The 14,440-nt window shown below is 38.3% G+C and overlaps 1 protein-coding gene across 13 annotated transcripts in view; it reads left to right on the forward strand.

The window, feature by feature from the left end:
- Positions 1-14,440, forward strand: part of ADAM22 (ADAM metallopeptidase domain 22) — a 220,136-nt gene that overhangs the window by 21,477 nt on the left and 184,219 nt on the right. For all 13 annotated transcript variants that reach the window (XM_045089765.1, XM_045089764.1, XM_045089767.1 and 10 more), the window contains exon 3: positions 11,773-11,849. In XM_045089765.1, coding sequence (XP_044945700.1) covers positions 11,773-11,849 — 77 coding nt within the window. The remainder of the gene's footprint in view (positions 1-11,772; positions 11,850-14,440) is intronic.

Genomic DNA, 14,440 nt, shown 5'->3' on the forward strand with positions numbered 1-14,440 from the left:
TAAGAGAGTTTTGTTAGCTATATAGGAGAGAAAATAAGATGATTCAGCATTGGAACAGACCATAAATAGAGGTTGGGGAACTGTTTCAAAAACTTATAAAATAGTCTCAGCCATAATTTTTTCAAAATAATTTCTTTTTCTTTAAAGAATTTTTTATTTATTTGCAAGAGAGAGACAAAGAGAGCAGGAGCAGGACGGGCAGAGGGAGAGGGGGAGAATCTCAAGCAGACTATGTGCCAGACTCTGTGCTCAGTTGCATGACCGTGAGATCACGAGTGAGCTAAAACCAAGACTTGATTGCTTAATGGACTGTGCCCCCCTGGGGCCCCTCAAAATAGTTTTGAATAGATATATATTTTTTACCTAACAAGTGGGAAATTAATCACTTAAGTCATTGAATTTCCCTAAAACTCCCAATTCCCATCTTTCTCCTATAGGTAATGCATATTTCTTTCTTTTTTTTTTTTTTGAAAGATTTTTTAAAAATTTATTTATCAGAGAGAGAGAGCAAGCACAGGCAGACAGAGGCAGAGGGAGAAGCAGGCTCCCTGCCAAGCAAGGAGCCCGATGTGGGACTCGATCCCAGGATGCTGGGATCATGACCTGAGCCGAAGGCAGCTGCTTAACCAACTGAGCCACCCAGGCGTCCCGGTAATGCATATTTCAAGTGCTGTAGCTAAATGATGACCACACTCATTACCAAGTATTAGTTGATTAAATTGGGCATGGAATACAGGTCAGAAATTTTCAAGGACCATTAGTGGAATGCACATGCTAAGAAGGGTTACACTCTCTTTAACAATGGTAGTGCTTGTAACTGCTAGAGAACTAAAAGAAGCCAACAAAATAGTTTAAACAATGAAAGCAACCTTTATAATGATTATATTCCTAAGAGCTCCTCCCCATTTTTGGCAATTCGCAAAATAACGTTTATTTATATTATTGTCAGAGAACAGTTGTCACGTTTATATTAAATGCATAAATGAGCACATACTTTGTGCCAAGCAAGGTGCTAAGTGTTGGGAATACACAGGCACTTGGTACAGAGAGTGGAGGGTAATGCAGCCATCAGGCATGAGCCTCAGAGAGGAATGGAGGAATTGTCATCTGGAAGTGACAATGGGTAAGCGAGAATAAGTCCGAGTCCTAGATGTAATACAGAATTTGATTTATGTGTACTCAGACTTGTGCTACCCATGTGGTGCAGTGATAGCACTGATGGAGGTAGACTCTTCTGCGCCCCTTGTGTGTACTCAGTCTTCCCAGCAATCCTGAGGTTGGGAATGTTGTTCGCATTTACTCAACGGAGAAACTAAGGCATGGCGAGTTTAAGTAACTTGCCCAAGATCATTAACTTGGGGAAGGGGTGGAGGTAGAATTTGAAACAGGAAATCTGACTCTGGAATCTAGGGTCTTAGCCAGTACTCTTTGCAGCTTTTCATAAGAGACTGCTCACAATTTTTAAACAGAGGGAAACTCGAGGATAAAAACACTTTAGCACTGGATTATTCCCTTATATGGTTGTAAAGTGTCCTTGTAGACCATTAAAATCTGTGGACAGGGACTGTATTTCCTCTAAGTCTTCTGCGGTTCTCATAGGATCCTGTGCACAGGGAAGGGGTTCAGGAGGAGGTGGTGGTATGAAGATGGTAGACCCATGTAGGGAAGACCAGAGAAGGACAAAGGGGATGGCTCAGTGGCCCTTCATTAAGGATCCTGTTCTGGGGAACATTTCAGTCAGGAGTCCCTGCCAGGAGGCAGCTTCCCAGAAACTCAGTGGGCATAGTTTAGAGCCCCTACCTACACATTTTTCAGCAGTGAATAAATTCTCCTACAGCATCATTTAATAAATCAATTGAAAAATGAACTCTATGTTACTTCAAAGTCTTCATTTGCTTCCGAGCAACAAGCTATAAAAAACTATCATGAAATGGACAGAAAAGCCATGCCCAGTCTGTTTCCTTTGTGAAAGAGAATCAAGATGTCTTGTAGGAATCCTTTCTTTAACCCAGCATGCCAGATGCACGAAGCCTTCATTATGCTCTAATCTGTGCTCAGTAGAGGCAACAACTAGAGAGTTTGTTCAGCTTCATATCAAAACACATCAACAGCATAGAGACCCAGGTCATTTATGGAACATCAGAAACAGTCCAGTGCCCCTGCATGTGTGCTCCTTTGTTAAGGCTGAGAGTTTAAACATGGGGAAAAAAAAAATGGCTCTGCCTAGCTGGGGGCTCCCTGGTTTCACCAGCCCACCCTAAGGAGGCCATGGCTGCTTGTGACTCTATTTACATCTCCTTTTTTTTTTTTTCCTCTCTTTTTAAACTTTTTTTAAAAATAATTTTTTGGTTTTTCTTATAAACATATAATATATTTTTATCCCCAGGGGTACAGGTCTGTGAATCACCAGGTTTACACACTTCACAGCACTCACCATAGCACATACCTTCCCCAATGTCCATAGCTTACATGTCCTTTTTTGTTTCTCACATGGAGGGAGTCACGTTCTATCATACCTTTGACATGAAGTTGTTTCTAGCAAGAGCTGAGTGTATGCCAGTGAAGAGAAAAGTGGTGGGACTAAAGATTTGATTTCTTTTTATATTTAGAAAGTCTCCAATATTATGTTGTGGTTCTCTCTCTCTTTTTTTTTTTTTTTCTCTTGTGAATTTATGTTTCAGGGCCAAGGGATACTCTATGCTCGATTCTGACATCTTATCATTAGACACTGTTTGCTTGTCCTAGTCTTGAAAACCCTTTAGTGATAATCTGTGTTCTGTCTCCCTCTTTTAGGGCAGCAGGTATCCTTCTGTTCTGATTTTTTGGAGTCAGACTCTCCAGCTTATAGAGTTTGCTTGTATCAAGTAGTAATTATTTTCTAGGTTACAGTTGGCTACAATCTTTCCTTGCCATAACACACATGCAAGCCTATTGGAATTACATTGGATAATGTGATTTGATTGGTTGAATTTTCTGTTTCCTCTCGTAACAGTCTTGCTTTCAGACATGATTTACAGTCCGTATATTTTTCAAAGGCATTTCACTTTTCTAGGGGAGTTGTTTAGTGGTAAAGATTAGGTGACAAAAATGATCTATTTATTGCTAGGGCTAATAGTGACTGACTCCAATAAATGAAAAAAGTATAAGTAAAAGTAATTGCTAGAGTTTCTTTCATTACCCTTATCCAACAGAATAATTTCATGATTTTGTTACCTGTTTGATTTTTCCTAGTAACATGTTTGAAAAATTATACTTACTTAATTTCTTTAGATTTTGGTGCTTTTTTTTTTTTAAAGATTTTATTTATTTATTTGACAGAGAGAAATCACAAGTAGGCAGAGAGGCAGGCAGAGAGAGAGGAGGAAGCAGGCTCCCTGCTGAGCAGAGAGCCCGATGCGGGACTCGATCCCAGGACCCTGAGATCACGACCCGAGCTGAAGGAAGCGGCTTAACCACTGAGCCACCCAGGCGCCCAGATTTTGGTGCTTTTGAAGTTAGTATTCCCAAAAGATTATAGACTAGATACATGTAATGCTGTACATAAAACAAAAGTTTTCCTACTGGGTATTTGTGTTTTCTCTCAAACATACATCATGGATGGATTATGAAAGCTTTCCTCTAACATGAGGGCAAGGAGTTATTCTTCAAATCAGTTTGGAGACATCAGCTGGTAGTATGTGAATCATACTACGAGTTTAAAAATCTGGGGGACAGATTCATGTCACACTAAATCTCTATAACAGTTTCTTGCTATGTTCTAACCTGTGTGTGCATGGAAGAGTCCATGATTTGAGACGTGGTTTCCTCAGAGATGGCTGCTATTGTTTTATTTCCCTCACACAAGTTTGCCTTTTTTCCTTTCCTTCCTAGTTGTGGTAAGGTGGCAAGTGTATTCTTCATATCAATCTTCGTTCTAACTACTTGAGAAACAAACAAACAGAAAGAAATATTTTCAGGGGTTCTTGTCTCTGAAATTCTCTCATTTAGTGTCCTCTTGAAGAAAGCCCTTGGTGGGTGAGTGACGAGTTTCAGAAGAAAAAGCATCTTTTGAATATCTTGGACATTAGAAACTTACTGCCTATTTTTTTTTCCTTTTAAGCAGGAATTTTGTTTTTGCGATATTTTACTTGATTATTTCTTCACTGTGTTCTTGGAAAATTTGTGGACAGTGGAGATATGTTAGGAAGTTAGGAATCTGGTCCTTTTACAGTTTAGTGTTATGTATGTGTAAGTTTATGTGTGTGCAGGAAGCCCTCCAAAGTTTACATAATTTTAGTCTTTAGTTCTAGGGGAGAAAAATCCTTTTTTATCCTACGTGAATTTGCTTCCCAAGGAAAATGCTATGGAATTCTTATGTGCCAGCTAGTCATCATGGGATTTTGTTCAGTATTATTTCTGATTTTTCTTTCCTTGAATGCTTGGAGCTAACCCTTTAGTGGAAATGAACCATAACTCTCAGACATCTCTAATATCTTTGCAAAGAAGATGAAATTAATCAAGCAAGCAGACAAAAGTGCATTGACATACCAGCACTGAGTGAAGTGAATCTTGATGTGAAGAACTCGCCATTCTTACTTTTTGTTCTTTGGACTTGGCCTGTTTCCGATGTTGCCTCCAGGAGAGACTGGGACCCAGCTGGCAAGAGACAACCCTTATTTAGAGGCCTGCTTTTAAAATGATCTGACTTAGAGCGGAACTGACTAGTTATTCATTTGATAATGTAACAGCTTAACTGTTTACTGATTTTTCCCCTCCTCTGCTCTTTTTATCTGTCTTTTACTTAGCTTTCAGTAGTTACATTATTCTTTGTAACAAGCTGTTATATACTTTCACCATAAACAAAAATTTTTAAGTGTTTTTCTCACAGCATTCTGTAACTTATACTCCTTTCAGTTCACATTTGGGGAAAAGCAAGATGAAATATAGGAAGGTTTCATAACTTACTTTTAAATATCGAGTCACTAGTGGGACCAGGAAGACATGTCATCTTTTTCCCCAACTTTCTTGCAGTAAGGAAAAGTATCTGTTTTCCAGGGCTGATTCATCTCTCGTCTGCTCCTTTTGTCTGCTGATTTTGTCGCATCCAAACGTTGGGGTTCCTTGCACTCAGATTTAATTACAGCTCAATAGCACTACATATTATATTGTTCTCAGGCTGCTAAAGGTCTTAGAGGCCTTCTCTGACTTCAGAATTACACGAGTAAGCGTTTCTTGTTCAGGCCTAAAATGAAGACCTAGTAATGGGCGGTTAATGGCCAAGATGATGGAGAGACTGATTTATCAGCAGATAGCTGGAGCATAAATAGGTAATGAGGCTGCCTGACTTCCGGAGTGGAGATGAGAATATCAAGGCTGGTTGGTGCCTGTGTCAGCACAGTCTCTCTGCCTCTAGTTGTTGGAGCAGGGGCCACTGGAGAGAAGGGCCCATGGCCGTAAAGAAATCAAAGCCTTCAGGGCTTCCAGGGTCACCCCGACTGGAAACTTCAGCCAGGGAAATTCAGAGAATGCTTGTCAAGGACTCATTAAAGAAAGTTGTGTGTGTGTGTTTGTGCGTGTGTTATATATGGCTTCACCTAGAGGTTCCTCGATGCAGAGATTTATATGGTATAATATCTATCCTTGGGTCATCCACCCCAAAACAAGGGTATGTCCCATTGAATGAACAGGTTTGCATCAATGCAAAATTTTTCACATCAATTCAAGTCAGTGCAAGAACTGGCATTTGAGTTGGAGACCAAGTTCAACTAGAAGGGAAAACCATGGGAACTGGTTACGTGTTAGGCTCACACATGTTAGCTCTGCACAGAATTCCATTTACTAACCTACTAGCCAAGGGAACACTATCCGGCTGCTGTGGCCCCAACAAATTGTAGAATGAGGAATCTTAATGTTAATAGATGTGTCTCCTTGAGCTCTTTTGTTAGAAGTTCACATAAGGCCGTGGAGTAATTACAGTGGGATCCTGGTGATTTTTCAATTGGACTTTTCTGTTGTAGAAAAAGAAAGGGATGATATATGCAAGTGAGTATTGGTATTTTGTTTTTTACTGATCTCAAGGTATATTAGATGCCAGGAATTACACTTGTATTTTTTTTTTAAACTAACTTGAAGTGAATAGTAAAGTATTTTGGATGCAGAAAAGCTAAAGATTCTGTTACATGCATTAAAGACTTCTTTTTAATAATGTTAATTACTTTAACAGTTACCGGGTTACACAATGCCATTTAACTGGTAATCTCCTACCTCCATTGGTATTCACTGATTCATTATTCAAGTTGGGTTTAATTAAAAACCTAAACTCTCTTGTCTTTCTCTTTGTGTCAGAGTTCTGATTCTCCCGTGAAAGTTTCAGTGTCAACTTAGCTTTAAAAAAATGGTTATGAATAAAGCAGTCTTGAAAGGTTCATTTGTACTTACTTGATCTTTCGGATATGTAGGTTGGCCCTGGTTCATGGGCTCTAGTCGATGCAAGGAGAGAAAGGCTGCCAAGAGGCAAAATGCACAGGAGCATGGGGTTATGTTAGCTTCACATTGAAATTTCAGCTGTTATCCATGAATAATAAATAGGCCTCAATCTGGGAATTTGTAGCAGGTTCTTCTGGTCCTAAAATTCTGTGATTCATTTTTGAAATTTGAATTTAAAATTATCCTTACATAATTTTATTGGTTTATTAAGTTTTCTTGCCATCTGGATAGTTATTTTATATCTTCCGATGTTTTTCTCTCAATCTTTTGTTTCACAGCTCCTAGAGAGGTTAGCCTCAGTGCTGTCTCAGTCCTTAAAACACACACATACACTCACACACTTTGCCATGCCTATGTAACTTTTTTTCATTAAAAGATGGATTTCTATGTCTACTTTAAACTAATTCTTAATTTCTTAGGTTGTGATCAATTGGCCTCAGAACCTTTGCTCTGTGTCCGATGTGGTAACGCTATTGATTTTTCTAGTGAAAACAGATTTCTAAACACTGTTTTTCATCATTTAATTTTCTTTTCATACGCTTTAAAAATGTTCTTTAGAACATTTTAGTGACTTTAAAAATGCTATTATAATAATTACTCTTAAGAACCCAGTAAAACTTGCAAGCACCTCCACACTGCAGTATGAAAACTAGGATGAAGCATGCTGCCAACAGCCTCTGCTACCAAGCAGTGTGACTTTGCAAATGACATTTGTCCACAATGGCCTGTTTTCTTCTCTGTAAAATAAAGATGATGTATTATATGAGCTTTAAGAGTTTTCTCCATATTACTGTATGATACTGAAGCATTTGATTAATAGTTTTTGAAATCGCAAATCATTCTTTTTTTTTTTTTTTTTTTTAGATTTTATCTATTTATTTGAGAGAGAGAGAAAGAGTGAGAGAGAGAGAACATGAGCTGGGTAAGGGGCAGAGGGAGAAGCCGACTTCCCACTGAGCAGGGAGCCCGATGCAGGGCTCAGTCCCCTGACTCCAGGATTGTGACCTGAGCTGAAGGCAACTGCTTAACTGACTGAGCCACCCAGGCTTCCCAAAATAGCAAATCATTCTTATGAAGTAATTTGAAAGAATGCATTTCTGCAAAATTACATTTTTTACATATCTCTGAGAGCCATTATTACCTTTTAGCATTCAAATGGAAGTTAATAAGCATTAGAATTTTTGTTTGGCAATATATGTTAGCATCCAGCCCCCAAAAGGGGAAAATCCTGATATTATACTAGTTCTCTCTTCTCAAACATTTCCTTTTCATTTGAACTAAAAAGGCTGGGTCTAAGATTAACTTTCTGAGAACCATCTTGGCTCACATTGATGGTGTTGGCCAGGAAGCTAGATTGTTAATACAGCATGAAGTCAGTGTAATTCTACTTAATTATTTCTCCAAGATAACCTAAAGGCGTAAACATATTTGTTCTCTTTGGTCTGCTTTTTTAAGTCAAACATGGGGAAGGCAGGTTCCAGAAAGAGAGAAGGCCACACAGAATGCAAGGAAACCATGCTAACATTTATTTCAGCCATCACCACTGCCAGTTTGGTTTGGCCGGGAGTCTTGAGTTTGGAGTTTGATCCTTGTGCCTTCATGAATGTCTGAGCTCCAGCTGTGAGAGCCTTGGTTTTAACCAATCCGTGGAAGAGAATGACATTGAACCACTGGTGAAATCAGCTCTTTATGGCAACTGCTTTTCTTAATGTTCGGGTACATTGCCAGTGATGCTGTATTTGGTTTCCCTTTGCTATTGTAACACATTACGACAAACTTAATATTATAAAACAACAAAAATTAATTTTCTTACAATTCCGTAGATGAGAAGCCTGGAATGGGTTTTGTAAAGCTAAAATGCAGATGTTGGCAATACTGTGTTTCTCTAGTGGAGAATTTTCCTTGCCTTTTCCAGTATCTAGAGGCTGCCAGTATTCATTGGCATATGGCTTTTGCCTCACCGTATTCTAATTTCTATTTCCATCATCATGTCTCCTCTGACTCTGACCCTTCTAAGACTCGGGTCTTACAAGGACTCTTGATTAGATTGGGCCCACCTGGATAACCCAGGATAATCTCTCCATCTCAAGGTGCTTAAATTTGTCACATAAGTAATTCCCTTTTGCCGTGTAAGATAATATGTTCATAGGTTTCTGGGATTAGAGTACAGGCATCTTTAGGGCCATTATTCCATCTACTACAGATTCCTTTTACTCACTCATGTGTCCCCTAGATGCCAGATCCTCCCAGAGCCTTCTAGGACCACCTAGAATCCCAACCCCGGTCACCTGTTTTATTACCATGTTTTATTAAATCTGGGAATAATGTATTTATTTTCTTAGTTTATTTTTTATTGTTCATCCTCTGTCATTTGTCACTTTCTGTCTCCCTCCCCTAGAAAATAAGCCCCACTAACAGAGAAACGTGGTCAGCTTTCTTTACTAAATCAGAATAGCTCCCAGCACTTGCTAGACTCTCAGAAGGTTTTTGTTGAGTGAATCAATCCTTGTACAGACTAAGGAAGCTTGCCTGAGATTAAAACAATATTAATATACTGTTGTTCCTGTTACTATCAATAATGCAAGCGTTTTTTTACTAAACAGCAGTTAAACATGCTGTCAATAGGTTTTCTTTTGAATTTAAGTAATGCGTTTCTCTTTGGGACACGTGCGAGATCAATAAAATAAGATACTAGCTGTTCTAAACTGAAGCTGCAGGAAAAACAAAACCTAAGAATTAGATGAAATTAGTATAAACAATAAGTATCTTGCTGAGAAAGAACGGTATTGTTATCTTGGTCCCTACACTGAATCGGGATACCATGATGAACAGCATGGGGCCTCTCCCCTATTCACCCCAGTTATGTGCCAAGAAAGAATGGAGAGAAGAGAGGTTTTAATGGAGACATCATTTCTGGTAAGCAGCACTTTCCGCAGGCTGTTCCAAAACATGGTTGTTAGCACTTCAGGAAACTCAGAAAGCTTTTAGACAAAAGGAAAGACATTATCCACTGACGTGGCATTAAGAACAACTTTGATGGAAGGAGTGCATTTCTGTAGGCAGGTAATTTATAGCTGTTCCGTTGTTGTTCATTTATGTATCCAGGTGACTGATAAAACCTCAAATGAGTCAGTCAGGAAATACTTATCGAGTACCTGACGCGGGTCACTACGTGTTCACCTCATATGATAGTGAACAGTATTGAGGAGGAGGAGAGGAGGTGGTTGGAAAAGACTGGGAAGACTTCATGGAGGAGGAGTGTTTAGACTGAATCATGTCTCCTCCAAAAGTCCTGTGTTGAAGCCCTAACCCCTGCTGTGACTCTGGAGATAAGACCTTTACAGACGCAACTGAGGTTAAATGAGGTAGTTAGGGTGTGCCATGTGTGCACATGTATAGAGAAAAAGCCGCATGAGGACAGTGAGAAGCCAAGGAGAGAGGTCCCGGGAGAATCCAAATCTGCCTACCCCTTGATCTTACAGTTGCAGCCTTCAAGACTATGAGAAAGTAAATTTCTGTTGTTGAAGACTCCTCGTCTGTGACAGCCCTAAGAGACTGATAAAAAGAGGAGCTTGAGCTGCATTTTGAAGGATGGAAGGGGCCATTTCTGGGAAATGACCTTGGTGAAGATCACTATCCAAGGGTCTGGTTCAGAAAGGCGCTCCGCAGAAGTGATGGATGAAAGACACCAAAAAAAGTTGGAATACACCCAGCTTGTTGAATTAAAGTGTAGAAGGGAGACTTGACCACAGATAGAGTATGGGTGTGTCCTTGGGGACTTGTGTGCCATTATGTCTAGGGTGGGGAGAGGTGACTGTGGAGGATCTTGATATCCAGGGAGAGAAAATTTGTGTTTGGTACAGTAGGAAATCTAGGGCTTGCATTTGGGTTTTGGTAAAGAGTCAGTTTTAGATCAGGGAGAGTATGATCTGTGGCAGATAATGGGAAGAGGAAGGTATGGTTTCAAAAACTCTAAGAAGGAAAAAAGCCAGAGTTTGGTGACAGCCTGGTTATTACTTGGGATGAACCGGGAGTTAAAGTTGAACGATAATGAGGTAATGAGGCTGAGAGGTATCCAAACAGTTCTTCATTCTTGGGGCTACATGGGGATTGGAATGTGTTAGCAACTGAGGTATGGTGTTCTTCTACCCCTGCTTCTTTCAAATACTTTAAAAGACAAGAATTATCTTTTCTTTCCAAAAAGCTTTATTATTATCAATTAAGCTCTCTCCTTTCACCTGATACCATAAACTTACTATGTGTGAAAATCCCAGGGATGATTGAGGTGCTCTTAATGGCCCACAGAATCCTAGGGTGTTTCTTTTTTTTAAGATGTGCTGGTTCTCTGGGAACAGTAACGCCATCTGCCTCGTGTACTACTTAAATATGGTTGCTCAGATGGTTTTTATCTATAAAATAGTGTTTGTTTTTTTCTCACTGTTGGAATTTTACATGTTTATTTTAGAAATTTGGATACTAGAGAAATATAAACAAAAAATTTAATTCATAGTCCTACTGATTATCTATAGCTACAGTTAATATTTGGAGAATCAAACAATAAATGGTTTTGTTTCCTTCTTTTCAGTTAATGCACTTGATTATTCAGTATGTTAATATTGGTATTATTGGTAACATTACATTTTTTTTTTAAGAGTCCCTTGTGATTTTCTCTGGGAGTTCCTAGAGTAACATAGGAAATGGTGATTTTTTTTTCCCCTAACAAATTTTCATAGGTGATATTTTCAGTAGTTAGCAAAGATTGAGTTTTGCTCTAAAAAGATGTGGAGACGTCTATGAAATTATGTTTGGCAAATTAGAACTGAAATATTATTTTTAAAGTAAATTTAAATTTAATATTAAATATCAGATAGGATTAAAAAGGTTTTTTTTTTTTAGATTTAGATACCTTCCTTGTAAATATGTTATCCGTCTTATTATTTTACTCTTAAATTGAACATATTTTTCCCTCTTTTTTAATGTACAAAGTTTAATTTTAAAGGAGCCCATCATATAATATAGAGTAAAATGGATGAAGTGCAGTCTTCTTGGAAATGAACTGTTTAGCCACTTGAGTAAACCAGAAAGGTAGGGTACTTGCCCTCTGGGGTGAGGTAGTACTTTACTTCAGATGGGTGAATGCTTGGCTTCTAAGAAGGTAATGGATTTTACTTTTTTCCTTTACGCTCCATGCTGAACCTGTTTTCTAATTTATGATATTATAAATCTTTTTGAATCATCATAAGAAATGCTTATTGTCTGATTGCTGTGGCTGAATAGTAAGTACCTTTCTTCTTTTTGATATTGCAGTTGACTCATGTTGACCAGGCGAGCTTCCAGGTTGATGCCTTTGGAACATCCTTCATTCTTGATGTGGTGCTAAACCAGTAAGTCCTTGTTGAGCTGCATTCCCTTTGATCAGATACACATTCAATCCACTTTTATAAACTTTTGTAAAGTTTTGTTTTCTTATGATACTTTACTTCATCTTCCTGTATCAATTCGATAACTACATTTAAAACTTTTGTATCTATTGTAAGTTATAAAGTCTGGCAAATAACAGGAAATGGATATCCATTTGAAATTGAACAGCTGTAACAGATTTAAGAAGGTAATGTGGAGGTCAAGACTAACTAATATTTTGCATAAGAATATATCTGACCTAAGTTCCTCTGAATGCAATAAATTGTAAAAATAATATTTTGGGTATTAAAAATGTCTTTCTTTAGAACAGCAGATGTGTGACCCCTAATAATGGCATTAGGTGCATTGATTTGGGAGTCAGTTTCTTTGAGGTTTAGGGTACTGGATTATTTTGTAAATAGGATGTAATTTTGGAAATTCTATTTTTCAGTTTTGTTAGATACCCTTCAAGTATTCATTAGCCACATGTGGCTAGTGGTTACCTTATGGGATAAGGCAGAACATTTCCATCACTGCAGAAGGTTCTGTTGAGCAATACCGGTTTAGAATTCTTTTGGGGAATGGGCATATATGACCTGTTAAGATTATTGAGCTAGGTCAGTCAGTATTTGGAAAAAGAATTCACATCTTCCTTTTAGATTCCAGACCATGTCCAATGGATTAAGTTAATAATTAGTCTTATTAGTATCCTAGTTTTTGTGGAATTTTTTTAACAAAATGTTACAATTCCATCTTTTATGTTAATATTTAAGGCATGTATTAGTTCATTTTTTATCTTTTTTTACATTTTATGTATTTATTTATATGAGAGAGGGAGAGAGTAGGGGAGGGGCAGGCAAAGAGGGGGAGGCAGAGAATCTCAAGCAGGAGACACCCTGAGTGTAGCGTGCAGAGCCCTTGCAGGATTCGATCCCACAGCCTGGATATCATGACCTGAGTCAAAACCAGGAGTCGGTTGCTTAACTGACTGAGCCACCCAGGCACTCTTAGTTTATTTTTTAATTAAGTTGTCTCATAGATACCTTTTGTAGGATGTCTTCCCTCTCTTCATATTTTTGTAGTTCACAAACAATTTAAACACTGAAACACATTGTTTTAGGTGGAAGGTGACTTTTTGGGTGATCCATTAATCCATTAATTAATCATCCATTAATGATTAATGATCATTAATAGGAGTTGTTTGTTCTTTGATCATGTACATTTCTATAATGTAACATAAATTTTTAAAAACGGTAACATGGGGTACCTGGGTGGCTCAGTCCTTCGGGTGGCCTACTTTTGATTTCGGCTCTGGTCATGATCTTTGGGTCATGGGATTGAGCCCTGCATCTGGCTCCTTGCTCGATGGGGAGTTGGCTTGGAGTTCTTTCTCTCCCTCTTCCTTGCCACCGCCCCCCCACCCCCGGCTTATGCATGCACACACACATTCTCTCTCTCTCTCTCTCTCTTTAAAATAGATAACTAAATCTTTTTAAAAAAGAAAGAAAATGTAACATTAACTGTATTTCTATGTTCATTAAAATACAACTTATTGCTTGTTTTTAAAATTAATGGTTTAGAACATATATAATTAAATGCTTTGTACCACACGCTATTTAATCTAATTTCATAGAGCATGAGATTGTGTTAGTATGATTTGTATCTTATATTCCTGCTTGATGTAAATACCCTAAAACTTACATGTTTAAGTGACTCATTGTGGTTTTTCAGCAAGTTTGATGTTATAAAGTTTTTTAAAACTAATTTTAAACGAATGCATGCTCCTTAGAAAAGTAATGACAAAGTAGCAAAAATAGTCTCACAAATTGTACATAGGAATGGATTGCCCTGTTTTATTTTTTATTTTTATGTTTTTTAGAGAGAAAGAAAGTGTATGCAAGCAGGAGGGCAGAGAGGTGCAGCGGGAAAGGGGGAGAGAGAATCTTAAACAGGTTCCTTGCCGAGTTCAGAGCAACAGTAGGGCTTGACCTCCACACTGAGATCATGACCCTGAGATCATGACCTGAGCTGAAATCAGGAGTCGGACACTTAACCTACTGAGCATGCAGGGACCCCCAGATTGCCGTATTTTACATTGTAACCCTCCCTGCCCTCATTCCCTTATCAGCCTTACTACCTATGCTCCCCTACTTCATTTTTAAGACAATATTCATTGCCATTTAATATGGTTTGACTCATATGAAATCGCCATTTTTGCAGGTCAAAAAGTTCAAATACCAGCACTGTCTTAGGGTCAATTAATATTTCTATATTTTAATTACTTATTTTGTTTATTATCTTTTTCCTCCCACTAGAATGTAAGCATCTTGAGGCAGAGATTTTCTTTCCTTCCTTGCGGTCTTTCCTTCCTCTGCTGGGCAGAATATGTACTAAATTCCAGGCTGGGAAGCCATATAAACTTAGAGACCTTAGAAAGGCTGGAATCCACCACGACAAAGAGAAGGCAGATAAGGATGGAGGCTGTCAACTGGGGAGAAGGCAAACAGCAAAAAAGAAACAGAGGATAAGTATTTGGGAATGTCTTCCAAAAACTGAACATCTATATTTAGATGAC

Source organism: Mustela putorius, unplaced genomic scaffold, assembly GCF_011764305.1.
Source record: "Mustela putorius furo isolate JIRA1106 unplaced genomic scaffold, ASM1176430v1.1 tig00003845_pilon_pilon_pilon, whole genome shotgun sequence".
In the NCBI taxonomy this organism is placed as follows: Eukaryota; Metazoa; Chordata; class Mammalia; order Carnivora; family Mustelidae; genus Mustela; species Mustela putorius.